The 27,731-nt window shown below is 40.2% G+C and overlaps 1 protein-coding gene across 3 annotated transcripts in view; it reads right to left on the bottom strand.

Annotated features, from left to right (window-relative positions):
• LOC132817098 (myosin light chain kinase, smooth muscle-like) overlaps nucleotides 1–27,731 on the bottom strand; it is a 429,362-nt gene that overhangs the window by 80,701 nt on the left and 320,930 nt on the right. For all 3 annotated transcript variants that reach the window (XM_060827247.1, XM_060827248.1, XM_060827250.1), the window contains 3 exons: nucleotides 9,735–9,785; nucleotides 7,581–7,708; nucleotides 5,477–5,630 (listed from right to left, as the gene is read on the bottom strand). In XM_060827247.1, the coding sequence (XP_060683230.1) occupies nucleotides 5,477–5,630; nucleotides 7,581–7,708; nucleotides 9,735–9,785 (333 nt within the window). The remainder of the gene's footprint in view (nucleotides 1–5,476; nucleotides 5,631–7,580; nucleotides 7,709–9,734; nucleotides 9,786–27,731) is intronic.

The following is a 27,731-nucleotide window of genomic DNA, read 5'->3' on the forward strand; positions in this document are numbered from 1 at the left end:
AACTGGCCCCAATCTAATTTTTTTACAAGATCAGAATCCTTTGTGATTTTAAACACATGAATCAACTCTCCCCTTCACCTCTCAGAAGAACAACCTAAACTTCTCAACTTTATGTATGTAATTACAATCCCTCATCTTTGGAACTATTCTATTAAATGTATATTGTCCTCTTCCAAAAGCAATCAAATTATATTAAATTATTCACATATTAACAGTACAACTCATTCTATACAGATGCCATCCATGCTTCTATCACGTTCATTTGATTTTACAATAAACTATGGGGTCAAAATAATAAGAAAGCCATATGAATGCAGCAGAATAATTGGCTGCCTATAGGATTTCATACAAATTGTGGAAGGGGGTCTTGAATATGGCTGGATAAACTGGAGTCAGTGTCAGCCCACAGCCGGATTGGAATGTGAGGTGCTCCATGCTGCTCTAATGCTTCATGGGAACAAAGTTGACCCAAATAAGATATAGATCCATCTCTGCAAGACTATCAGTCCCTTCTAGAACTGAAAAACCCTTACTTTAGCAGATTGGATCCTCTATATGCCAATGTTCGAATGAATATCTGTTTTCAGCAGGCAAAGGTTTCACTGGGCCTATAGTATTGAATCTCCATGGAGATTTTTCTGTCAGCCACACCTCTTTGACTCTGGTGAATGTTTTCGAGAAGAAAGTGAGGACTGCAGATACTGGAGATCAGAGCTGAAAATGTAACTTGTGGAACGTTTCAGAGAGCACCTCTGGGACACCCGAACCAACCAAACCAACCACCCCGTGGCTCAACACTTCAACTCCTCCTCCCACTCCACCAAGCACATGCAGGTCCTTGGACTCCTCCATCGCTCTTCCATAGCAACACGACGGTTGGAGGAAGAGCACCTCATCTTCCACCTAGGAACCCTCCAACCACAAGGGATGAACTCAGATTTCTCCAGTTTCCTCATTTCCCCTCCCCTCACCTTGTCTCAGTCCCAACCCTCGAACTCAGCACCGCCCTCCTAACCTGCAATCTTCTTCCTGACCTCTCTGCCCCCACCCCACTCCGGTCTATCACCCTCACCTTGACCTCCTTCCACCTATCACATCTCCAACACCCCTCCCCCAAGTCCCTCCTCCCTACCTTTTACCTTAGCCTGCTGGACACACTTTCCTATTCCTGAAGAAGGGCTTATGCCTGAAACGTCGATTCTCCTGTTCCTTGGATGCTGCCTGACCTGCTGCGTTGTTCCAGCAACACATTTTCAGCTCTGGTGAACATTTGCCAATCTGTCTCGACTGAAACTTCTCAAAATCCTCCCCAAGGTCTGTCTCCTTTACTGCACCCATTTCTCTTCTTGACAGCAACTAAAATCTAAAGCATGCACATGATAAAGACAGAATTTCAGTCTCCAACTAATATCATCTCAGGCTTATTCCTCGCAACCATAAAGTAATATCTCATTTTGCTAAGAAAGCAATCTAATTGAGGTCACGGACCTTATAAGAGTCACTAGCAATACTGCACTATCTGACCAACTGAAACCAGTTTTCTCCAGGGTGAAATTATTTCCTCGCTTCCTTACTTCACAAGACTCCTGTTATTGGACCATTTGAAAATCAACTAAATTCAATCAATGAGAGTAGATAGATTCTAATGTTATTTGAAACTTTGGATGTAACTTGTGATCATCTGTTTGGGAATCCAATCGTCAACTGTATCATGTCAGCTAATAATTTGTTGGGAAAATAATAGCTCACTTTCTTCCTTTATTCAACTTTCTTTCCATCTCTTCATTTCTCTATTAACTATAATAACCCTATTTCCTTCTCCATTATTCCTTTGTTCTTTTATTCTTGAATTTTGTTGGTTAAAATGGTAAGGTTGTTGCTACAATTATCCACCGATGGTGCCAGATGCCTCTTTGACCTCCCTGTGCAGTTATTAGCCCATGGAGCTAAAGGGTGTGGCAAAATATTTAGCACACCGTGCTTGCTGTGGGATTCCTCATTCCTGCAATTTTGTGGGCAATTTTTACTTTGGTGCTGTAAAACAATGCCAAAAATATATAAATCCATACTTTGATGGCAAAAGTTGTTGCTAAACTATTATAGATTTTATTTAGAGAACTGCATTTCCTGCATTTTTATAAGAAATATACAATTAGATGTTTAGATGCCTGAGTGACAGATGAAGAACAGACACCCACTAATTCAACTCTCCTCCTCGGTTTCACAGCCACCAAAGCACTTAGCAATCAACAAGCCAACTTGGATAAAATCCATGTTGAGACTATTGACAGCACCATTCTTTTTAAATAAATCATTTGAAGAAACTGAAACCATAAAAGGCTATAATTGAAGTTTCCCTCCAACAGGAAAAGCCATACAGCTACTAATTTTCAATGTTTCTGTAAGAGTGTTTTAAGCATTTTACTTTTTATAGGACAATCACTTTGTGGAAGCATCTCTGTTATTTGAACAGCAAACGAGGGCTTTAGAAATGTTTTAACAATCTTACAATAAAACATAATCAGTTATATTTATAAAGAATAAAGTTGAACAAACTAGTTAACCAGATACATCAAATACATATCACACTAGAAAGTGCTGAGCATGTTACTAAATGTTCTAGGTACAGACTCCATCAAAAGGATTAATGGAAGCAGACTATGCAAACAGAGATTTTTTCAAATTTACTTTCTGAGCCTTTTTTGTTTCTTTTCAAATTAAATTAAATTAAAAAGTGGTCATGACTGAGATGGAATCTGTTTCATATTATACTATCGCCCTGGATAGACTCCATTATCTGTCTGTATTGTGTAACCCTATCAACTCGTGGCATTGTATGAACCCCTTTTACTATTCAGATCAAAAGGTAATAGTCATGGTGACATTTGCTCTGCTATTCACAATCTCTAAACCATGGCCTTGGCTGCATTGCCTCCATTCTCCTATGATTTTGAAAAGGAAGAGAAACAGAAAGAAAACTAAATCAAAAAAAAAAGGGACAAGGAATGTGTGAGACATATGGAAAGAAAGAGAGAAAGACTAAAGCTAAAAGAGTGAAAGTGAATTATACATGGGGAGATAGATATGAATGTGTGCCCATGGCAAAGAAAATGGCAGCAACTGTGAGAGAAACTGTGACAGGAAAAGAGAGAAGGATAGAAAAATTGCATGACCCAGAGGATGGGACAAGTGTACTAGCTGTGACCCTGTCCCACATGTCAACCCTGACCTCCCCACAACCCCCCCCCCCGCCCCCACAACCCCCAATATTCTTGCCATGCTGCTTGACCTGTACCTGACCATGTACTCCTAGCCCACCTGCTTCTGCCCATCATCAACCTTACTCCACTCCTGGCCATGAAAGAACATGTCTTTCTTCATCATGAAAATCCAGAAATAGCTTTGTGAAGTAGTACCAGGAAACATTAAAAAGTTCTGAAAAGCCCTCCTGACTCTTTTTGTCATTTCCTTATTTTGATGCCCTTCTTCCTTCACTTTTATACTTCTCTTCACTGCTGTTCCTCTGCACAGTCATGATCTGAAACCAATTCTATGAATGAAAGATAAACTAAGATGAGTTTTTACTCTCTGGTGGAAAACTTGGGGAAACTGGAAGCCACCTAGCCTGAGAGAGTTTAGTCTGGGAGGAAGAATTGAGTTCCCAGAAGTCCTTCAGAATTTAACTAGCAGGTTCTTTTAAATATTTTTCAGTGGGGCTCTTTTCCAGAGGTCTTTTCGGTGGGGAGCCTGCTTTATCAGGACAAAGCCAATTAGAATAGATTGGTTTACTGGGAAGTGAGAAGGAAATTGTAAATGTGCCTGTCTAGTGTAGAGGCTCTCTGGGTGGCCAGGGGTCTGGAAACTGCTGCACATCAGCCATCTTCAGATCCTGACTATCACAGAGACACATAGCACAATGTCCCCTGGGGAATTTCACTTGAATTAAGTAGATCAGGAGGTTATGTTTTCTCCTTCCAGCACTAACTGTATTTAAAGGTTCACTATTTCCATTAATATGAGTGAATGGCTGAATGGTGAACCGGGCAAGAGGGTGTGATGGGTAGGTGGATGAGGTGAGTGGGTATATTGGGTAAGGTGGATGAGGTGAGAGGGTAAGATAGGTAGGTGAGTGAGGTGAGTGGGTATGTTGGGTAAGGTGATGAGATGAGAGGATAAGTCGGGTAGGTGGGTGAGGTGAGTGGATATGCTGGGAAAGGTGGCTTGGTGAGAGGGTAAGATGGGCAGGTGGGTGTGCTGGGTAAAGTGGTGAGGTGCATTGATTAGTGAGATGAGGGTGTGTGTAGTCATTTGGGTGGGGATTAGGTTTGATGGGGAGTAGAGCAGGCAGGCGGAACTAGTTTAGTTTGGGATTATATTCGGCATGGACTGGTTGGACTGAAGGATCTGTTTCTGTGCTGTATGACTCTATGTTCAGTTAAAGGTAGCTGGGTCCACTTGGGGGAGTAGTCAAGTGGGTGGAGTGGGGTGTAGTTGGATAGGAGTGGAGGGTAGATGCATGGTAATTGAGCCAGTGTGTAGTTGAGTGGTAGCTGGTTAAGTCTGATGGAGTGGAGGAGGTTAGTTGTTCAGACATGTTGTCAAGTCTGGTGGGGAGGATGTTCAGGTTTTCAGGTAGGGAAAGTCCAGCTGGGTTATGGGGGTGGTCATCCCAGGTCAGGACAGGAGCTTCAAGGTATGGCTGGAGGACATTGTTAGGGATTAACTCGGATGTTAGACTAGGACCTACTCTGTCCAAAGTTTCCTGGATAATTATCCACGAAGGGACCTTGGAACTGTCAGAAGTCTTCAACAGTAACATAGAGTCAGAGACATTTGTGGAGGGCATGGACAGAGAGGAACGATCTAATAGAAGTTTAAACTTCCCAGTCAATACCCATGAAAAGATCTAAGTACTGACTTCCTCAAATGTATCTTCCAACATATCTCAGTTCTCCAATGATTCAAAGACCAGAAGACTTGAAGCATTGTCACCAAGGGTTAATAAAGAGTGACTAAGACACCCAAACCTTGTTCCATCTCCATAACATTGGAAGTGGGCAGGTTTGAGATGGAGTGAGTCTTGTTCCAGACTTTGCCATTTTAACCTCATTGTAACACCAAACCATCCAGTTTTGAGTGATAAGATTAAATCCAATATTGTCTTTTGGTTAGTTAGATTGCTTTGTTTAACAAGATTTTTTAGAACAATGAATACAGATGATTCTACAAATCTTGCTTGATACAAGTACTTAGCATCTAACTGTAAAACAGTGCAAAGATTGCTCTGTCATAGCAATAATTTGGAAGAAGGATGCCTTTTCTTAAAATAAGGGTTGAAGCAAATCACTCTTACATATATATCCCAACAGTTTTCTGAGTAAATGAGTATTAATTAATTCAAAAACATCTTAACAAGCAATGATTTTGCTCAAATTACACATTGAGCAAAGTATCAACGATGACTTAAACAACTTACCGACAACTGTGAGGTTAACTTGAACTTGTTTGCTTCCGAACTTATTTTCTACAAGTAAATTGTAACAGCCACAGTCTTCATGCTTAGCTGAAGAGATGATTAGCTTACTGCTGATGTCTGTATTCTCTATTTTTATGTGATCACTTTCCTTAATCTAATAAGAGAACAAAATGAAGGATGGATTTAGAAAACTTTTATTTTGATGTGTAAAAAAATATTGGCAAGTAAACTGACATGACTGGTTTAATCTCTATTTTGGAGATGATTTCAGAAAACATCAGAGGCTTCCCAAACCTTGAGGACAATTGCTTGAGCATGTTGGTAATAGGGTGTTTCAGCTTTTGCTAATGCATGTCAGTCAACACAGTCACGATTGTTTGAAATGTGTTGCGGCAATGCAAAGCTCATGATCAGCAATGTACCCTCAGAAAATGGCTATTCATACATAGATTTACTACATCACTATATTAATCATTTAATTTAAAGGCCAGGGTAATGCAGAGAGTTAAGCTGCTTTCTTTATCACTTCTGGTGTCTGGGTTTCTGATTCTACTCAAACTGATTACACAAAAAATTATTTTCTTTGCTAGCTATAAGGTAATAGCCTGAAACAAATTTATGTTTTCTTAACCATAATGAGTATTAAACATTTGATAAAAGAACTAATCTTTACAAGTTCAACTATATAAGGAAAAATAGTTCAATACAGATTACCAACTATATTTCAAAGCAAAACTTAAATTTATATTTATTTTAAATAGTACAATGACTTGGCACAAACATATTATTGTGAAAACTATTATTTGTCCTGAAATTTTGTATCGAAAGAAATCATTAGTCTTTGGATACTTCACTTAATACACTATCTAGAACTCTGGAGAATAAAGGCGATTTCAGACTCCATTTCTTGAAGACAAATCATCTCAGCTGACATTTTCCCGTTGTCCTGTTGCCTGCCGGCTCTCTCTATTTCAGTCCCAACCCTATATTACTTTACTTTACAAATTATTTCTGTAGTCCGCAGTTCTTACAAGGTCTCCCAATTCCTCATCCTTGCCCCATTTAACATATGAGCCCAGTATTTGCTGATAACACAAGGGTTCACTTGTGCATTATAATGCTTTGGGAAATTTCAGAACACAACTGTTTTCTGATATAAGTTATTGTTGCAATTAGATAAATTCTGGAGTTGACTATTATATGGATGTTTGTTGATCAGTTACAGATCATTAAACTTCAGAAACTTTCAAAAGCGCACTGTCTATAGAACAGCTTTGCAAACAATACAACCTGTGCATTTTTAACAATGCTCAAGAAAACTGAATGGCATAACAGTTGAGAAAAGGAAAGTACACAAGAGAAATATTAATGTTTACATGTAGACAAAGTAAAGTAATGGGATTAAAGGAGGTATCTCTGATATGGAATAATAACTCACACAGGGTTGATAGTATTCTTTCTGGGTTAAAACTATTCCATCTTTACATTTTTAAAATATATTATGGAGGAAAGCTGTAGCATAATGGTAATTTCATTTGATTTCATGAGTCCAGAAACCCATGCTAATATCTTACGAAGGCAGGTTGAGTAGGTTCAGCCTGTACTCACTGGAATTTAGAAGAATGAGCGATTAACTTATTGAAACATATAAGGTGTTTACGGCCTTCTTAGGGTAGATAGGAAGCGGTTGATTCTCTAGGTGGTAGAGTCTTGGATCTGAGGGCAATTAGGACAAAGATGAGGAGGAATTTCTTCTCTCAAAAGGAATCTGTGAAATTCTTTACCCCAAAGAGTTATCAAGGTTAGGTCATTAAGTTTAATAAGTCTGAAAATGGCAAATTTTCAGTCAGTAAAGGAATTAAGAGTAACAGGAAAAGCCAATGAAGTGAAATTGAGGATAATCAGATCGGTCATGCTCTCACTGAATGGCAGAAAATACTCAATGGGCTGAATGGCCTATTTATGTTCCTCCACCTTGTGGTCTAATGGCCTTGTTGGAATAGATATCCATGTGGGCTAATATATTTTCCTTCTAAAGTGAACTCAGCAGCTAAGCTGTTTCTGACTTAAAATGTAAATACAAAATAAATGGATAAAACATTACCTGTTTTCTAAACTTTAGCCATGTATAGCTGAGTGGTTGTGTTCCGGTGAGCTTGCAAAGCAGTTCCACAGATTCTCCTGCACGGACTTTCATGCTTCCTGGACATTGAAGTATCTGTGGTGGAATAGCTGTTGGAAATGAACATCACATTGGAAGATAAAGAAAAGTTGTTTGCTTTTTATCACCAGGTCAATTTTCATAAATTTGGAAAGATACTTTTTGCATTAATAAAACTGGAGAAGGTTATGAAAGAATGAAAATGTTTTGATTTTTAATTCATGCTTTAAAAACTGACAATTATGCTGTAGCTCAATCTTCCAGTTGGACAATTTACTCACCAAAACATTGTGTTCTCAGAAGAAGTATTCACAATGATTATGAAACGATTTCATGGAAGTTTTATTTAAAATATTAAACAACAGAATGAGAAAATGCTTGATGATTTTGTCTGACAGTTTTGTTCAAAATAGAGAATTTGGTCCGTTAATGAATCAATATAGTCTCATGCTACTTAAATGGAGAAGCCTAAATCAGTATCTGTACAGGCTTATTAACCTGAAGATGTGTAAATTGCCTTTGAATATTTTACTGACACCATAACTGGTATAATTTTTGTTTAATAAAACAAAATTCACCACGTGCTTTCCTTGTCAAAATATAACAAAAATCTGACATTTTGTGACATTATATTGATAACATAAACAATCCAATTTGGCACTGCTTTGCATACTTGCCAAGACTGTATTATATATCAACTTTATTATGGAAAACCATATACCTTGTATGAAAATATATGACTGAGCAAACATGTGTTTGTAACAAAATAAATTATAATTATATTTAGCAGCTCCCTCTTAATAAATAATTTACTATACTTAAGTTATGACATTACACTATTCATACTGATGGGTTCTTCAGGCTTTGCTCAGTAGAGATATAAGTTTCTGATTTTTGGTAGGTCAGTATTTATTGCCCTAATTGTTCTGGAACTGAGTAGCTTGGCTGGACCATTTCAGAGAGTGGTCAGGAATCAACAACATTGCTGTGGACCTGAAGTCATACGTAGGCCAGACTGGGTAAGGATTTAATTGGCTAGAGGTCTGAATGGTTCACTAATTACTGCACCTAATATGGCCTACATGAAACTTCAGTCCCACACAAATGTGGTTACATACCCCCTGAACTGGCTGATCAAGTCGGTAAAAACAATGACTGCAGATGCTGGAAACCAGATTTTGGATTAGTGGTGCTGGAAGAGCATCAAGTCATCTTGTCATATCAACTTGCCTTCAAATGAAAGGACCACCAACTCAGACTAACACAGACTGGTAATAAATACCAGGCTTGCCAGTGTTGCCTATATTCAATGAATTAAAAAAAAATTGAAATTGTTTGCCAAAAACAAAATGATCCTCAAGAGTTAGGTTGTGCATTTTTAAAAATTCTCTTACAATTTTTGAGTTACAACTGAAAAATATTAATTCAATTGAACTTCATTAGCTCTGACAAAGATAATATTCCCGAACTTTGAACTTGTCTTTTCTCTTTCAGATACTAACATGCTGTGCAGTTCTATATTCACATCAAATTTTCAGTTGATGCAGTTTTCTGTTTTTTTTTATTTCAATAAGCTATTCATTTTGCTCCACTGTTCATTAAATTCATCAACTATAAAACAGTTGCATGACTGATCCACATACCTGTGCTGAAGTGTTTTAATTTAGTCTCAATAGACTTACGTTTGAACTTGCTGGCTTCATTCCCTTAAGTTCAAAAGCTCATAGTGGATTGAATAAACAAATACCCCAGAGAGTCCCAGCTGACTGTCTGAGGATATTTTAGTTGATCTGATAACGAAGACGAGGAAATAGTTGGTGAAATTTAAGTTTCTTGTTTAATCAATTGTAAATTATTCACCAGCTGGGATATGTTAGAGTCAATTTTCCACAACAAGTACAAATGTGGAAAGTAAGAAACAAGTTCTTCACTAGGGGTCAGGTTATTGGAGTTCTTTTACTTAGACGGTTGCAGACTGTAGCAAAGGGAGGGAAATGTTACCAAAAATTTGTAATAACACAAGTTGTTACATGTTAGTTTAGCAAAGAAGAAAAGGAAACAAAGTTAAACTTACCTTCTTACTAAGGAACATCTTACCTGGTTTGGGAGGAGTTTTTGGAGTTGGTTTCTTTTTTATGGTGGCCTGAACTAAAAGAAAGGACAAAGGATAAACTGAGGACACCAAGACAATCATTTTAGCATCGATTGAGTGACTGTTTCAATGATTGCGCAGCATTTAAAAGTTAATTCACTTGAAAATATTTGAGCAAACAAATATCATTCCTCACTGTGATGGAACATATAATTCTGAACAATTGATCTCTTGTTTTTGGGTTCTACTATTTATTACATTTATACAAAACAGAAGATTATTAGGACAGACTCGCCATCCACAAGATGAGTGTCAAAAGGTCACGTTGAACTAAATTTGTAGCATGGTTCAGACTTCTCAATTACCATTTTTTCTTTATGTGATGTGAACTGATTCCATCCAATTCACTTATTATTTAAAAACATCAAACACAGGACACAGGGAGGATATAATGACCTTCATAAAGTTGTCACTATCTGACTTAAAACCGTGATGCAAACACTGCCACCAATGACCTCTCCCTTCAAGTGAGTAGGTGCGTTAGCACATATATTCTCTTATCATCCTATTACTGTATCCTTTGTTAAAAAAAAGTGTTAGGAGAAATGGAACAATGGTGGGCATAAGGATCTAAGTTAAGCATCAGCCATGATCTGATTGAAAGGTGGGACAGACTCAAGGGCTAAATGGCCTAATTGTGTTCTCATCTTCTCTTTAATTAGTAATATTTTAATCATTAATTTATCTCAAAATATTACAGAAAGCATAACGGATTTTAAAATCCAACGCTTTTAGACTGATTATCCCTTACTGTTCCTACTAAATGAACTAATGTTATCTCATGACATTCCCTGCAAAAAAGTAAATTAGTAAACAAAAAGTACTCTATTTTTAGTGTACTTTTGATATTAAAACAAGGAATTAAAGTTACTACATAAATACTGAATACAGAATATTCAGCTCCAAATGTTTATATTTCTAGTCATGGCAGAATCAGTATTTTATGAAGATTTGGCATTACTTCCTTACATTTGTACTCTAAAGCCCTTTCCTGAGTTAACAGCCCAGAGGAAAAGGAATTCCTGAACACTTGGATCTGACTTTCAAAAATAGCTGCCCGCACTCCCCATTTTTCGTTTGCGTTGGGGAGGCAATGGGCTAACTTGAAAGTTGGGTCAGGTGACTCATAAAGAACTGAGAAGGCTGCCAGTTGCTGAGGTAGGCTGATTGGAATACCTGCCTTGGGGCTCCAGCACTTTTTCCAAAAATTAAAATAAAACCATAAAGTGTAAAAGGCCCCCCTAGCCCTCACCCTACCATTTCCTCACCCAACCAGTAAACTCCCCATGTCAATCTATGCTACCTAATGCCCTCTATCTGTCCCTATAACCCCATATATCTCCTTTGCCATCTGATGCTTCTCTAGACAAAGACCATGGCCCCTCATACCCTCTTGCCAACATACTGCTTACCACTTCCTTCACCTACGAGGCCAACTTACCTCGTATCCAAGAGGATCCATGTGCACAGCCTCAATTTAAGAAACTCAGGATCCCATATTGTTTTTCCTTAACCGCTTTCTCTACTTGTCATGCTACCTGCAATATGTAATCCCCGACTCCCTCTGTTCCTGCACCCTTTTTAGATCTGAACCCTTTTGTTTATATTGGCTCTCCTCATTCTTTCTCCAAAATCCTACTATCTCAAACTTTACTGCATTATCCTTTCTTTGATCATTCTGTCAACCATCCTTTGTCTATCACTACCATTCCGAATGTTTACTAATTCCAAAATTTGTTTTACCTGCAAGCATCAAAATTGCTCTCTGTACACCATGTCCAAGTCTTTAATGTATAGTGTGGAAAGCAGTGGAGCTTGCATTGATTCTTGGGGAATACCACTGCATACCTTCCTTCAGTATAACAAACAATCATCCATCACTAATGTTTATTTTCAGTCCTACTTAACTAATTTCATATCCATGCTGATACTACACTATGGTCCATGGTCATCAATTTTCCTTCAAAGCTTAGTAAGTAGCACTTTATCAAACACCATTTGGAAGTCCATTTATTCCACACCAACTGGATTGTCCTCATTAAATCTCTGATACCTTATCAAAAACCTTGGTCAAGTTAGTTAAACTCATTTGCCTTTAAAACATTTATGCTGGCTTTGCTTGATTTACCTATAATTGTCCAGGTGCCTTATATTTTTTTCTGGGATTACTGTTTCTAAACGTTTTCCCACTACAGAGGTTAAACTGACTGACCTGTAGTTGCTGATTGATTATTAAAGGCAAATTGAAGAAGGTGTTTGAAGAAGGCTCCACTCCTCCATATCCAAGGAGGATTTGTAGATTAAGTTCAGTACCTTTATAATTTTCATCCTTACTTGCCTCACTAAGGGATGATGCAATCCTTCAAATCTGTTGACTTACTTGTACTGTAGTATCAAACTGACATCAGTCATATGCTCTCCTTTTTTTTTGTGTTTTATCTTACTCTCTAATTTTTTTTGTCATCCAGGAAGCTCTGAATTTGAAAAACTACCAATGCATCAGTTCCAAAAGCCTTTTTCTTGGTCTCTTGCTGTAGCATTATGTATCTACATCTCTGTCATCTCCATTTTCAAATACTTCAATTTTCTTACTGATTTCCCAAGTACCACATGGATTATTCAAATTCTACAGATTAATTGAACAAACTGCTGCTCAAAGCCTATCCTGCAGTAGGTGCTACCACCCTCTCATTCTTGTCTTTCTCATACTTTAGTGGTTATCCATTTATAAATTTATATTTCAAGATCTATAACTTCAACTATTAGCTGAAGAGGCTTTGTCTCTCTTAAAAGAAATGAGGGGACCTACAGACTCAAGAGTTAGAGTAGACTCTCGGATTCAGTCCAGATAAGCTGGACAAGTAAATCCTTTCAGGTAAATTCTGCAGTGTGGCAGAAAGCTGAGGTGGGTGAAAAGACCATGCTGGTGGCAAAAAAAAAGTCATTGGGATAAGGTAGCTCAGGGTAAGGTCTGAAGCATTGAAGCTCTGCTACTGAGGCTAACACAGGGCGTTGAAGCACACAGAGCTCAGTCAACCAGTGAGTGTCTACCACAGGGTGGAGCTATTTGAGTGTAACCAGGAGGGATCAGGTGAGAAAGAGGGTCTGGAACAGTTCCCAATTGAAACAGCAGCTGTCTGGCTGGTATACCATGCAATTGTAAATGCCAGGTTGGCACGCCTGACCCAAGAGCAGTGGGAGAATGTGGACACTGTCCTGAGGAAATTTATAATATTTTTCAGAGGGGGGGGGGGGTCAACTGGACAGTAACCCACAAACAGTCCAAGATGTAGGTGGACAGAAGAGCCCATGTTGGCAGATCAAAAGGTATAACAACTGATCTCTGACAAGCTAATATGGAGCAGGGAAGAAATCCAACCCAAGTGGGGAACCTCAAAATACTGGAGCTAAAAGTTCCCCAATGTATTGAGCCTGGAGCCTGCAAAACAACATGGCTCCACTTTAGTGACTGTATAGTAAAGTTATGACCAGGACAGACTCCATTCTCAATCCACAGACTGAAGAGTGTAACAACAGGGTAGGCCATTCAGCCTACCCAGGCAAACACTGGTCAGCACACCTAAACCTACCTTGTTAGCTGAACCCTATCTCTTAGTCACATGTTTGAATCTGCTGATCTATTTAAATTATGCCCTTTAATTATACACCTATGGCTTTTGTTCAACCATCTGCTTGCAACATCAGAAGACAGCACGGTTTGGCAACCAGCTCCAGGTTTAACTAAACTCCTGGCTCTGATCTCAATATCTCATAACAGTATGAAAGAAACCCATATTTTGCCTGTGAAATGGACCAACTCCAGCTTACACCTCCACCAACAATTTGACTGCATCTGACCCCCTGCAAAAGGGAGCCTTCTATGCTAGCCACCTGAAAGAACCTGAATTGGCTGCCAATTTATTAGATTTTCTAATTCACGTGAACTCATTCTGATAGCTTAAGTTGTGGATTTTCTCTGCAGAATCAGAATGCTCTCCCAGTGGACTCGATGGAATATGAAAAAGAACTTCAAACCCCATGGATATAGTGCTGTAAATTAAAACCATCCCTCAGCACAAATACATACAAGAGCTCAGCATGAGGGTTTCAACTTTCTCTGATGACTATTGCAGTGCAATTCTGCCATTGTCTCATGCAATTAAGAGACTGATCTCCTCATACAATAGTTTTTGAATCTAGCCACTGTTACTTTAATGAATCTTCCCATTGAGAAGAGTCGTGGATATTTCAAACCTTTGCCCATTTGAGGGCTAGGTGCTGTTGTCATTTCATCTCCAAACCAAGAGTAGAAACATAAAACTGATCAGGTTGTTAGGATTGCATGGAAAAGGATCGCATTGTTTCATTTATCATACCTGGCTAGACTGTCTGAAACACACAAAGGAGAATTTACTCTTAGCCATCGTGATCATTGGGAAAACGTTTGACGTGGTTGTGATATGTTTGATATGAAACACTATAAAAAGGGGCAAAATTGAAGCAACTTTTACTAGAAGAAGGGACAGAACTGGGTAATTTCACACAGGCCAACAATCAACGCCAGACCGACCTGCCAAAATGAGAACTGTAAGTGTTCCACTAAATCATTGTAATCTTGGTCTGGTGGGGACAGGGTTCTGCAGGCACCAAGGAGGGTCAGTAATGCTTGGCCTGGCTTGTGGAGCTTCAGTTATCATCAGAAGGACCAACCATACGGAGGATTGTAAGTTATTGGTCAAAGTTGAGGGGTTTTGGAGCTGAGAGGGTTACGGTGACCTTAGCTTAACAATCAAATCCAGCTTTGAGTAGAAACATGAGGTTCTGCCTTTGGTTTATCTATTAAGTTTTCTTTCCTACGACACGTGGTAGGTGGGAGCTGAGGTTAAACAGCAGAAGGATTTAAATCAGACAAACTCAGCAATGTGGCAACTAGGCAAAAGTGACGATTGCAGATGCTGGAAGTCAGAGTCTAGATTAGAGTGGTGCTGGAAAAGCACAGCCGGTCAAGCAGCATCCGAAATGCAGGAAAATCAATGTCCTGATGAAGGGCTTTTGCCTGAAACATCGATTTTCCTGCTCCTCAGATGCTGCCTGACTGGCTGTGCTTTTCCAGCACCACTCTAATCTAAACTCAGCAAGGTGTGTCATTGAGACAAGTTAAGAGGCTTTGTAACATGACATGACAAGGTTTATTTTATTAAATATGTTTGAGGTTGAGCTAAGATCTGTGTTTGTGTGATCTAGTTCTGTATACAATCCTAAATCCAAGAACTATTGTGAAAGCTTGGGGAAATACACGACAGCCTATACTAAAAGGGAAAGAAAACAATATAAAGATTATAAAAATCAGCCCTTTTTATGGACTGGAGAGGGGGACAGTAAGAATAATTCAGTTCACCTCTCCCTCCTATCCACAAAACTAATCGGAATCAATAATTAGATCAGTTGCCTATTATACATTTCAATAATTTGGTATCCTTTTTGCAAAGCATAGCCAAACCTTTTAGTTTTACAGCTATCCACAGACACATCCCATTGGTTATTTCATTGGCAGAGCATTTGGATTCATTAACAATATAATAAGAAGACATCAGTAAGATTAAGTCATGCACACTCTTAAAGTGATAACCAAGTTTCATCGCCACATTGTAGCAATGTTCCCTAATGTAGGGTGGCACAACCATCAATCCAAGTGGTACAAATTAGAAACAGGCCTAAAATACTAAAAGCAGGCATCCCTGAACTGCAGCAAAATTGTCCATTGCTCTGACTTGTAACATAGGCCCTAAACAGAAGATTGAAGGTGCAAACAAGAATAGAGGTGGTGAAAAATTCTCTGGATTACCTTAATATGTGGGACCACCGTAGGTGTAGCAATTCAAGGATAAAGCCCACCAGCACATCTGAATGTTGCCCACATTCAGAAACCAAAAGAATGATAGAGAGGGCCAGCTGACGTTCCATGAGGTTGAGAGGGAGATTTCTGGCCAAGTTTCATCCATTTGATTAGGTCTTCAGCTGGCCTATTCCTTTTAGAGATTATTGTCAAATGCCAAGTATTTGGTTTCTTGGTAAGCTGAATTGGCTCAGTCTCCAGTACTTCTTGTTTGAAGAATATAGTATCAAATGAGGCTATACTGCCTGATTTGTGTTAGTTGGTTCTATGAGCAGTCATGCTTAGCTCCACAATCCCTTTATTAGCGTAATCCTGAAAATGCTCAAGTGCCTGCTGAACTACTCTTAAATGGAATCAGTTTCTACCACCATTTCACATGCAACAGTCTAGATCCTGACAACTTGACAAATGAAAACTTTTATGCTCATCTAGATGTTTTTGCCCATGATTATAAATCTATTATTGATAATTTAGATCTACTAGTTAGAGGTAATAGTTCTTCTTCATCTACTCATCACCTTGAAAACCTATATATTGAAAATCTAATTGATAAATTAAGGAAAAGATAATTACAAAAAGTCAAATATGACATCCAAACTTTGGGTATTTAATCAGCTGCAAAAAGTGGTTTTCCGTTTGTTTAAAATCCCCTCAAAGGCAAACCAATCCATTAGGATCCACAGTCTGTATGACTGATGCTGCCCATTCCATGAACTGGGCTGGTTTGATGATTCCTTCACAGCCCAATGGCACTGGGTGGGCCTTGCAGAATCGTGAAATTGCTTCCTGGTCAACAGGCAAGTTGGCCTTGGCTCCTTTGTCACGAGGAGAAAGTGAGGATTGCAGATACTGGAGATCAGAGTTGAGAGTGTGGTGCTGGAAAAGCACAGCAGGTCAGGCAGCATTTGAGGAGGAGGAGAATTGATGTTTCAGGCAAAAGCCCTTCATTAGGATTCCAGCACCACACTCTTGACTTCTTTGTCTCTAGGCCTTCCTGATAAATGCCCCAGTATTTAATTAATAGAAGATCATAGAATTCATTCAGGCAGCCATTTGCTAATCAAAAAATGTTGAGCCAATCTTGATGAATTTTTCTCAACCAATTTCTCCTATCAAGCTTGGGCCCGAGCCTTTTATTACAGTCAACGGTATCTGAACCAGTTGCTTCTCATAAGAGACTGGAACTGCAGTTGTACCCTTAATCTGTAAAGGTTCCCCAGTATAGGTTCTCAGTGTAGCCAAGGTCTTGCACAAACCTAAAGGTTGAGTCCAGAGTAAACTTTCTTAAGAACTGATTTTGTGATCACTGAAACGGCTGCCTTGATATTGACGTCCGTTAGAACCAGGTGACCATTTATCCAGATGTTTATTTTGATTGATTCTTATTTGGATGTTGCTATGCAATTTAACTGTTCCAAACCAAATGTAGGTGGACTTTCCAGAGCACGTATTCTCCTGGATATTGGCCGATTAGGTCTCTTACTCAATTTAGGTCTAGTAGAACTCTTTTGCTGCCTTGAGTCTGCATAATGGCAACCCCTGCAAAGGCTTGCTGGAATGGATCCTGAAGAAAATTTTAAGCATTTGGTTGAGGCTTGGCTTTGATTTGGGGTTTTGCTGTGGGCTGACCTAGAGTCCCTCTATTCAGAATATGTCCTGAGCGGGGCTATGCAATTGCCTTCACCCAAGTGGTGTGCCCCAAGTTCAGTCAGACTGGTGAGGGTGTCCTCTTCCATTGGGATACCCTGCAATGTGTGCTCTGCTTGCCAAACTTTCCAATGATAAAGCCAGCTAGTAGGTGCTTTTATATGTTTCCATCATTAATGCTACTCTCATCCCCACTAACTCTGCAGAGGCTGGTATCCCGTTACCAAATTACTTTCAATTTACACATGGAGTGTCTGTGATACTGATCCAACTCCCTCAGAGCCAGATCTCAGAAAGAACAGAATACTAGCCTTTGACACTCCTGTTCTTAACCGTCAGACAGAGATTCCTGATCGGCCCAGATTAACAGTCCCAATCAGGAAACCCATATTCTATGACGAACAACTGGCGGACCTTGTTACACTCACTATTACACTGTCAAAGTAGAAACAGTTAATTATTAAGTTATTCATGTCCGGATACTAGGCACGCATCCACATAAATTCAGAATATATTTTTCACGAGGCTGTATTGGGTATTAAATTGAAAGCTTATGAGTCTTGATGAAAATAATTTCATTCCAAGCCTCACTCTATAATTTAAAGCTGTACAAGAATAAAATCTGCCATGTTATTTTTTGATTATTCCAAGTGTCTTAGTTCGTGTGGTGATGATGTGCCAACTGAAAGAACATCTGAAGAGCCACTGCTATTAATTACATCTTTTAACCATCTGACTAACATAGTTAGAATATGCTTTCCTCAAAGGGAATCCTTCTCATCAGCCCATAAGGGCAGATATAAGGTACGGTTGTGGGTGCAAATGTTGTTGACTGTAACCATTTCTGTTCTCTTACGTTTGCTCAGCCTGTTTTAGAAATTCAACAGGAATATTGATCATCTTTATTTGACAAGACAAAACCACAATGTGGATTGCAATTGCTTTTGGCAAATTGGTTAGTTAAGGCCTTCTTTCCACATGGCACATGTTACCAGTACTTCCAGGGTTCATGCAGGTGAGTCAGATGTTCAGTGTGATGTTCACATCAGATCTCAAAAATGTCATCTAATGATTGTGACTAATCCTCATATAACCTGCTTATATAAATTTTCTCAGACAAATCTAAAAGCCTGATGAATCAACTTTGGCTTTTTTTTGAATAACAATTGGCCTTTGGAACGAGGTAACAAGATCTCCTAACGCTATATGATTAGCAGTCATAAACTAGAATGTTTATAAAAATAGTGACATTGCCAAGAGCAAAGTGATCCAAAGATTAACTTCTGGTTTCACTTCATCAAACTTCCTCTTCTCAAGTTCAGTAAAATATTGCTGCATTTTTCTACGTATCTTTTTTCAGCAGAAACTCTATAATTTGTCATTTTGAAATTAGGAAAATCTTTGTGAACTCGGCTGAATTGTGACATCATGCAGTGCCCAAATAAAAACAGATATAAAACATCTGACAGTAGGTTAAACCTGAACACTTGTTTCTGAAGTTAATGATGAAGTTAGGCACACTTTGTGTTTTGCTTGCAATACATTGTTTGTCTCAATTAAAATATTTAACTGAATACTCATTTTCCATCTCAAGTGTTCATGTCTTCAGGCTGTACAGTTTCTTTGGAATATTTTACTGAACAAAAGTCTGCTGCTTGTTCATATTTTGTGGGGGCATGTAAAGGTTAAAGCTACAATTTGAGAGATGCCCTTTTTTGGTAATATTGAAAATGGCTATAAATATCTGTCAAGGAAGTGGCTGAATACATAGGTTGTTAAACTGTCATCATAAATGATTACTGTCCAAAAAGTCACTGACACTTCATAGCAATTGTTTTATGGCCAACTGCTATCAATTGATTAAGTAGCCAGGTAGACTGGACATCCAAGCGTTACCTATTCCAATTTAATAACATTGACTTTTGAACTACCTAGTATTAAGATGGATAAACTCATTTGTTTACAAGCAGACATCTGGAAAAAGTACTACACTATGTGGGAGTAAACATGAAGTGAAGCTACACCAATGTTTTAAGCAGACAACACAAAATGTTTTTCATCAAGGTTAACCATAAGTCAACAGTTTTAACAAAAGAAACAGAGAGACAAACATACAAAAGCATCCCTTTACAACATTTAGCAATCACACATATTTATGAGCTATAGTCCCTTTTAACAAAATAATGTTGTCTTGAAATTGAACATTCTGTTCAGAGCGGTGATATTGCTATTAGTGGTCTCAGATTGTTTTAAATCATTTCTGTCTATTCTTGGAAGTTGCTTCATACAAATTATGCAAATGGTATGAATACATTTAAGAGACAGCTAGCTAAGTACATGAAGGAGAAAGAAATAGAAGGAGATGCTGATAAGAGCAGATGTAGTTAGATGGAGGAGGCTCACACATTACATTAATATTAACGTAGGGTTCTGGGGTCAAATAAACACAGGCTGTGTGCTGTAAAATCCTTTATAATTTGGTGAATTGAAATCATGTAAGAATTTTTTTTAAAGTGTCTGTGTTAAAACTGCTAGATAATTGGAATTGGAATTAACTAGATTTGAATTGTATAACATTAATTTGACTAATTAGTTCACCTCCTCCATGCTGTGTCTGGCTCCTTGTCTGGTCGGAGAACTGTCCTAGGTTTTTTACTTTTGTAGGTAATTACTGAAGAGACAGCAGCTGGAGATCAGCAAGACAGCTAGGAATTCTCTGGGTAAAGGCATAATGCTCATGAATGAAGTTGTCAATCTCTTTCCAAAAGTGGACCCATGTAAAGGAGAGATGAGATGGAACAGTTTCTCTTAGTTGTTGGTATTTGGAATTCTCTTCATCAGTGAGCAGTGGACACTAGATCACTGGACATACTCAAGAGCACAAGAGTACAGAAGTCTTACTGCAACTGATACAAGTGCTGATGAGATCACATCTGGAGTACTGAAAGCAGATTTGGTCTCCTTATTTAGGGAAAGATATTAATGCATTGCAGGCAGACCAGACAAGGCTTGCTAGGATGATCCCTGGTATGTCAGGACTGTCCTATGAGCAAGGATCGAATCGGCTGGAATTCTATTCATTGGCATTTAGAAGAATGAGAGGTGATTGAAACAATTAGGATTCTTAAGAGTCTAGATCAAGGAGGGATTTCTTCCCTCAGAGGGTCATGAGTCTTTGGAATTCCTTGTTGTGGGGGAAGACTACTTGTGTATATTTAAGGCTGAGATAGATGGATTCTTGATCAGAAGGGGAATCAAGGGTTATGGGGAAAACACAGCAAAGTGGAAAGGAGGAATGGGGGATCAGCCATGATCCTACTGAATGGTGCAGCAAGTTGAAGGGGTCAAATGATCTACTCCTATTCTTAGTTCTTATGGTCTTATTCCTAAATCACTTATTCAGGTTATACCTGAAACCTAACTTGCAAGTTTGAAATATAGGAAAATTCTATGTATTATAATTATAAAATCGTTTCCATTAACACAATGCAACTAAATTATACCACAAAATTGCAATCTTGCAAAGTTTTGGAAAGTATATTCAATATGAAAAAAATTGCTGAATTAACACTGTATAATAAACAGCTCTTTAAACATGAAAGGATTTGGAATAGATTCTGGCCTGGGCTCCTTCTAACATCTCACAACTAACGTGCACAAATTGAGAGGAGGTTGCTCTGCAGGCTTTATCAAATGTAATAATATGAAGGCTTGTGACTGAACACCAAATGTTTTATTGTACATAACCATAATGATAAATCAGAGAAGATGCTCTCTAGAGTTATGCCGACCTAGACACCAATTTCCTGTGATCTGACTGTGACGTAGCTTTCTTCCCAAATATTCAGCAACTAACTTAAAGTTAAAGGTATTATTCCTTGCTCTCAACATCACCCCAAAGATCTTTTATGGTACTCCTTCCAATCACCAACATTTGATAACGAACACCCAAGGTCAGGAAGAACCAGTAATCCAACAATAATACCTTGAAATGTATTTACAGGCTGTACTGGAGATCCATTTTGAGGTCTACAAACCATTTGGGGTGAATCTAATGGACACAAGGAAGATTGAAGGGCATTCTGAGGGTGAGAGAACAAAGACACCCCCATAGCCTCCAAACTTGGAATTTCTCATTTCGTAGATAGTAGTATCACTGACACTTGCATTGGAGTTCTTTCATGGTATGAACTGCACTCTGCTTCTTCATACATTTTCCATTGGTGAATTTTCAGAAAGCACATTTCTTCCCAAACCCTGCAAGTGCCTTTGATTTTTTGTAATACTTTCCTGAACTGCGGTCGATTAATTTCCTGTGTATTCTGCCCTGGGAATTCTCCCATACTGTTGCAGCTTCTGTGCGGGCTTTCTTTTTTAGTAGTTCCAAGGAAGTGTCATATCAGACTCAAAATGTTAACTTTGATTCCCTGTTCACTGATGCTGCCAGATCTGCTGAATTTCTCCAGCACTTTCTATTTTTGTTTTGTTACAACTACAACCTCTTTTTTTTATAAAACCCTTGAATGTGTTGTCTCTTTCCAAGTTTGTTCCCATGTGTGTCCTAAAATTTTATGTTTGAATCCCTCCAATTAGGTTCCCTACCCTGTCACAGTACTAAGATAGCACTTAGCTGAAAAATGTGTTGCTGGAAAAGCACAGCAGGTCAGGCAGCATCCAAGGAGCAGGAGAATCGACGTTACGGGCATAAGAAGGGCTTTGCCCAAAACCCCGATTCTCCTGCTCCTTGGATGCTGCCTGACCTGCTGTGCGTTTCTAGCAACACATTTTCAGCTCTGATCTCCAGCATTTGCAGTCCTCACTTTCTCCTCAGATGGCACTTAGCCAGGATACAAATGCAAAGACAAATAATTCCCTTCTCATCTTTCTCAACGTATCTTTAGTTCTTGACACAGTTAATTACACCATTCTCCTCCAAACCCTCTCTATTGCCATTCGGCTGAGTGGGATTACACATGCACTGTTCTGACCTTACCTACCCAACAGGAGCAAAACAATCATCATAAATAGCTTTCTTCCCAGTCCCACACAATTACCCCAATGCTTCCCAAGGTTCTATTTAAAACCCCTCTGATTTAGGATGACATGGTGCTGCAGTGGTTAGCACAGCTGCCTCAAAGCATCAGGGACCCGGTTCAATTCCAGCCCTGGGTAACTGGCTGTGTGGAGTTTGCACGTTCTCTCTGTGTCTGTGTAGGTTTCTGCAGTGTGCTCCAGTTTCCTCCCACGATCCAAAGATGTGTCGGTTCGGTGGATTGGCCATGCTAATGTGTCCCATGGTGTCCAGGGACATGCAGGTTAAGGGGACTATCCATGGTAAAACATTGATATGTAGGGTTTGGATGGTCAGTACGGGTGGGATGCTCTTTGTGAGGGTGGAGGGGATGGTGTCAGTGCAGCTATGATGTGTCAAATGGCCTTTTTCTGCAATGCAGGGATTTTATGATTCTCATCTCCATGCTGTACCTTGGCAACACCATTCAAAAACATAACAGCTTCCACATTTTACCCAGCCCTGTGTCACCGCCACCTCACTTGGCCTGACCGCCATCAGTATATTATCAAACTGCTTATCTGATATCTTGTATTGGATGCGTAGAAATTTCTCCAGTTATGTACTGGAAAGAATAAAGATATTATCTTTGGTTCTCACTCAAAGCTCTTGTCCTGCAGTTACCAACTCTCTGGAAGTTATCTAAAGATGAACCAGTTTATTTGCAATCTCGATATATCACTTGACAATGGATGGGATTTCAAACACATATCTATGCTATCACTTACCCCACCCATTTCCACCTTTGTAGTACTGCCCAACCCTGCCACCAATTTAGTGTACCCACTGCTGAAGCTCTTATCCATGCTCTTGTGACCCCCAGAACTGACTGCTCTAATGCACATCTGATCTGCTTCCCAGTTCTTACCCTTCATAAACCAAAATTCTGCTTTGTCCATGCTCTACTAATTCCTACCAAATCCAGTTCCCCCAACATCCTGGTGCTCATTGACAGAAATGTCCTCGTTAAACAATACTTTGGATTTAACATTTTCATCCTTGTTTTCAAGTCATCGCACAGCTTCTCCCCTTCCTAAATTACCCACTTCACTCCTAATTGCGTTCAGGTATATGTGCTCCTCTAATGCCTGCCTCGGAATCACCACTATTTTAATTACTCTACCATTGGCCCTTAATTACTCTACCTGGGCCCTTAATTCTGGAATTGTCACCTTGAAGGGTTCTGCCTCGATCTCTTGGCTTTCTATCTTTAAGCTGAAAATGTGTTGCTGGTCAAAGCACAGCAGGCCAGGCAGCATCTCAGGAATAGGGAATTCGATGTTTCGAGCATAAGCCCTTCATCAGGAATGAGAGAGAGTAGCCAAGCAGGCTAAGATAAAAGGTAGGGAGGAGGGACTTGGGGGAGGGGCGATGGAGGTGGATAGGTGGAAGGAGGTCAAGGTGAGGGTGATAGGCCGGAGTGGGGTGGGGGCGGAGAGGTCAGGAAGGAGATTGCAGGTTAGGAGGGCGGTGCTGAGTTGAGGGAACCGACTGAGACAAGGTGGGGGGAGGGGAAATGAGGAAACTGGAGAAATCTGAATTCATACCTTGTGGCACCACCCCCCACCTTTTCCTCCACTACATCGATGACTGTATCGGCGCTGCCTCGTGCTCCCACGAGGAGGTTGAACAGTTCATCAACTTTACTAACACCTTCCATCCCGACCTCAAATTCACCTGGACTGTCTCAGACTCCTCCCTCCCCTTCCTAGACCTTTCCATCTCTATCTCGGGCAACCGACTCAACACAGACATCTACTATAAACCGACTGACTCCCACAGCTACCTGGACTACATCTCCTCCCACCCTGCCCCCTGCAAAAACTCCATCCCATATTCCCAATTCCTTCGTCTCCGCCGCATCTGCTCCCAGGAGGACCAGTTCCAACACTGCACAGCCCAGATGGCCTCCTTCTTCAAGGACCGCAGATTCCCCCCAGACGTGATCGACGATGCCCTCCACCGCATCTCCTCTACTTCCCGCTCCTCCGCCCTTGAGCCCCGCTCCTCCAACCGCCACCAAGACAGAACCCCACTGGTTCTCACCTACCACCCCACCAACCTCTGCATACAACGTATCATCCGCCGTCATTTCCGCCACCTCCAAACGGACCCCACCACCAAGGATATATTTCCCTCCCCTCCCCTATCAGCGTTCCGCAAGGACCACTCCCTTCGTGACTCCCTCGTCAGATCCACACCCCCCACCAACCCAACCTCCACCCCCGGCACTTTCCCCTGCAACCGCAGGAAACGTAAAACTTGCGCCCACACCTCCACACTCACTTCCCTCCAAGGCCCCAAGGGATCCTTCCCTATCCGCCACAAGTTCACCTGCACCTCCACACACATCATCTATTGCATCCGCTGCACCCGATGTGGCCTCCTCTATATTGGGGAGACAGGCCGCTTACTTGCGGAACGCTTCAGAGAACACCTCTGGGCCGCCCGGACCAACCAACCAACCACCCCGTGGCTCAACACTTTAACTCTCCCTCCCACTCCACCGAGGACATGCAGGTCCTTGGACTCCTCCACCGGCAGAACATAACAACACGACGGCTGGAGGAGGAGCGCCTCATCTTCCGCCTGGGAACCCTCCAACCACAAGGTATGAATTCAGATTTCTCCAGTTTCCTCATTTCCCCTCCCCCCACCTTGTCTCAGTCGGTTCCCTCAACTCAGCACCGCCCTCCTAACCTGCAATCTCCTCACTGACCTCTCCGCCCCCACCCCACTCCGGCCTATCACCCTCACCTTGACCTCCTTCCACCTATCCCACCTCCATCGCCCCTCCCCCAAGTCCCTCCTCCCTACCTTTTATCTTAGCCTGCTTGGCTACTCTCTCTCATTCCTGATGAAGGGCTTATGCTCGAAACGTCGAATTCCCTATTCCTGAGATACTGCCTGGCCTGCTGTGCTTTGACCAGCAACACATTTTCAGCTGTGATCTCCAGCATCTGCAGACCTCATTTTTTACTTTCTATCTTTAAGACAATGCTTAAAATTAACCAGGTTGTTTTGGTCACCTTCCCTCAAATTTCCTGTGAGAATCAGTGTCTTATTTTGTTAGGTAATGTCTCTAAAGCACTTTTATTATATTGAAGGCACTACTTAAACTATAAGCTGTTGCTCTAGTGGTGGTGATCACACATCCTGCATATAGTGATGGAGTGGAACCCTACCTTCTTCACACGAGTAATAATATTGATATTTAACTGTTAAAGGTTCTGAAGGTAAGTTACAAAAATGTGAATTGCTGCAGTGTTCAATGGTTTATTCTTGTTTTGTGCATACTGTGTATTTCATTGTGAATAGAAACATTTTTTTAAAGATCTTATTTAAAACTTGCAGGGTTGTGGCTTAATTCTGCAACCCCTGGCATTCAGCAAATCAAAATGTGCACTAGGGGAGCTTTGGTTGAAGATTAAGCTGCAAAGTAGAAAAGTCACCAGATAGTATGTAACCTAGATTGCTGAGGGAAGTAAGAGTGGAAGTTATTGAGTATGTGGCCAATTTTTCTAATTCTCCTTTGTAATGATGGTAACAAGGTCAGCCAAGTGGAGGTCATAGTGGGAGGGTTTCTTCCCACAGTCCAAGGATGTGCGGGTCAGGTGAATTGGCCATACTAAATTGCCCGTAGTGTTAGGTAAGGGGTAAATGTATGGGTGGGTTGCGCTTCGGCGGGTGGGTGTGGACTTGTTGGGCCAAAGGCCCTGTTTCCACATTGTAAGTAATCTAATCTAATCTAATCTAAAGAACATGAGTTCCCTGATTGGGGCTGTTAATTGGTCATATCAGGGAGCTCTGGCTGACAGATAAAATCAGGAGTGTCAGAAGCACTGTTCACTCTGAGAGCTGGCTCTGAGTGAGTTGGATCAGTGCTAAGGGGTGATGAAGGGATACTGGCATCTGTGGAGTTGTATCATCCTTATCAATGGCAGTGGTTCAAAAGGGCCAGTGGATTGGGAATGTCAAATGCTATTCATAAACAAGGACAGAGGAATAAACCTGGCAATTACAGCCATCCTGACATTGGTAATAGTAAACTTTTAAAGGCAACAATCTGCGCAAAAATTCATTGTCAGCTGAAGAGATATGGTCGAATTTCTGCAAATCTGTTAGGATTTGTTAAAGGCATATCAGTTATGCAGAAGTTGACTGAGTTATTTGCTGAAGTATGGTTTATGAGGATAGTGCTTCTGTTAAAATATTCAAAAGAAATTTTACAAAGTACCACAAAATTAACCAATTTGAACAGTTAAAGCCTATGGAAGCAGAGGGAGAAGGACAGTGCAGATGAAAAATTGGCTAAAAGACAAATAGCAAACTGTTATTTTCTTGGGGCTCCACAAGGATTGACCATTGAACTCATTCGCATTTTAGCTGTTCCCATGTCACATGTGATTGCCTTGATATTGGTTTATCACCTTTCATCATATCATGCCATTCATATCAACCATTACTGTGTAATTTGCCCATTGTTTTTTTCCAGACAGATGACCTTCCTACTTATAACCCTTCCCTATTTCTCTGGTCTGGGAACTGGTATCGATACATGCAGGCTAGCCTGCAACATTGGCTGAGTGCTCCTGCAGTCAACAAGTTCCAGACTTGTTAGTGCCTGACTGACAGACAGATCCCCAGTGTAAGTACCACTGTTTTAATAAGTATGTACGAATAATCTGAACCTGGGTGTACAATGCAAATTAACAAAGTTTGCAGATGCCTCAAAACTGAGAAGTGTAATAAGCAATGAGGAGGATAGGAACAGACTTCAGAAGGACACATACAGAGTGGTTAAAACAGCAGACACTTGTCAGTTGCTATTAACATCAAGAAAGGAGTGAGAAATGATACATTTGCTAGGAAAAATAAGGAGGCAATACAACTGAGTGTGAGATTTGAGAGGAAGTGTAGGAACAGAGTCCTGAGAATGTCCATAAATCTTTGAAGGTGGTAGGATGAGTTGAGAAGGCTCTAAAGGAAATAAAATCAGAAATTGCTGGGAAAACTCAGTAGATCTGGCAGCATCTGAGGAGAGAAAGCAGAGTTAACATTTCAGGTCTAATGACCTTTCTTCAGAACTCTTTGAGTTCTGAACCATTCTGCAGTTCTGAAGTCACTGGATCCAAAATGTTAACTCTGCTTTCTCTTCACAGATGCTGCAAGACCTGCTGAGTTTTCCCAGCAATTTCTGGCATCATTTTGATTTCCAGCATTTGCCATTTTTTTTTGTTTTCTGTTGAAGAGGTAAATATGATCCGTGGCTTTCTTAGTAGCAGCAAAAAAAAACATTGTGCTAATAGTTCATTTGGATTATTGTGT

Source organism: Hemiscyllium ocellatum, chromosome 7 (genome assembly GCF_020745735.1).
Source record: "Hemiscyllium ocellatum isolate sHemOce1 chromosome 7, sHemOce1.pat.X.cur, whole genome shotgun sequence".
NCBI lineage: Eukaryota > Metazoa > Chordata > Chondrichthyes > Orectolobiformes > Hemiscylliidae > Hemiscyllium > Hemiscyllium ocellatum.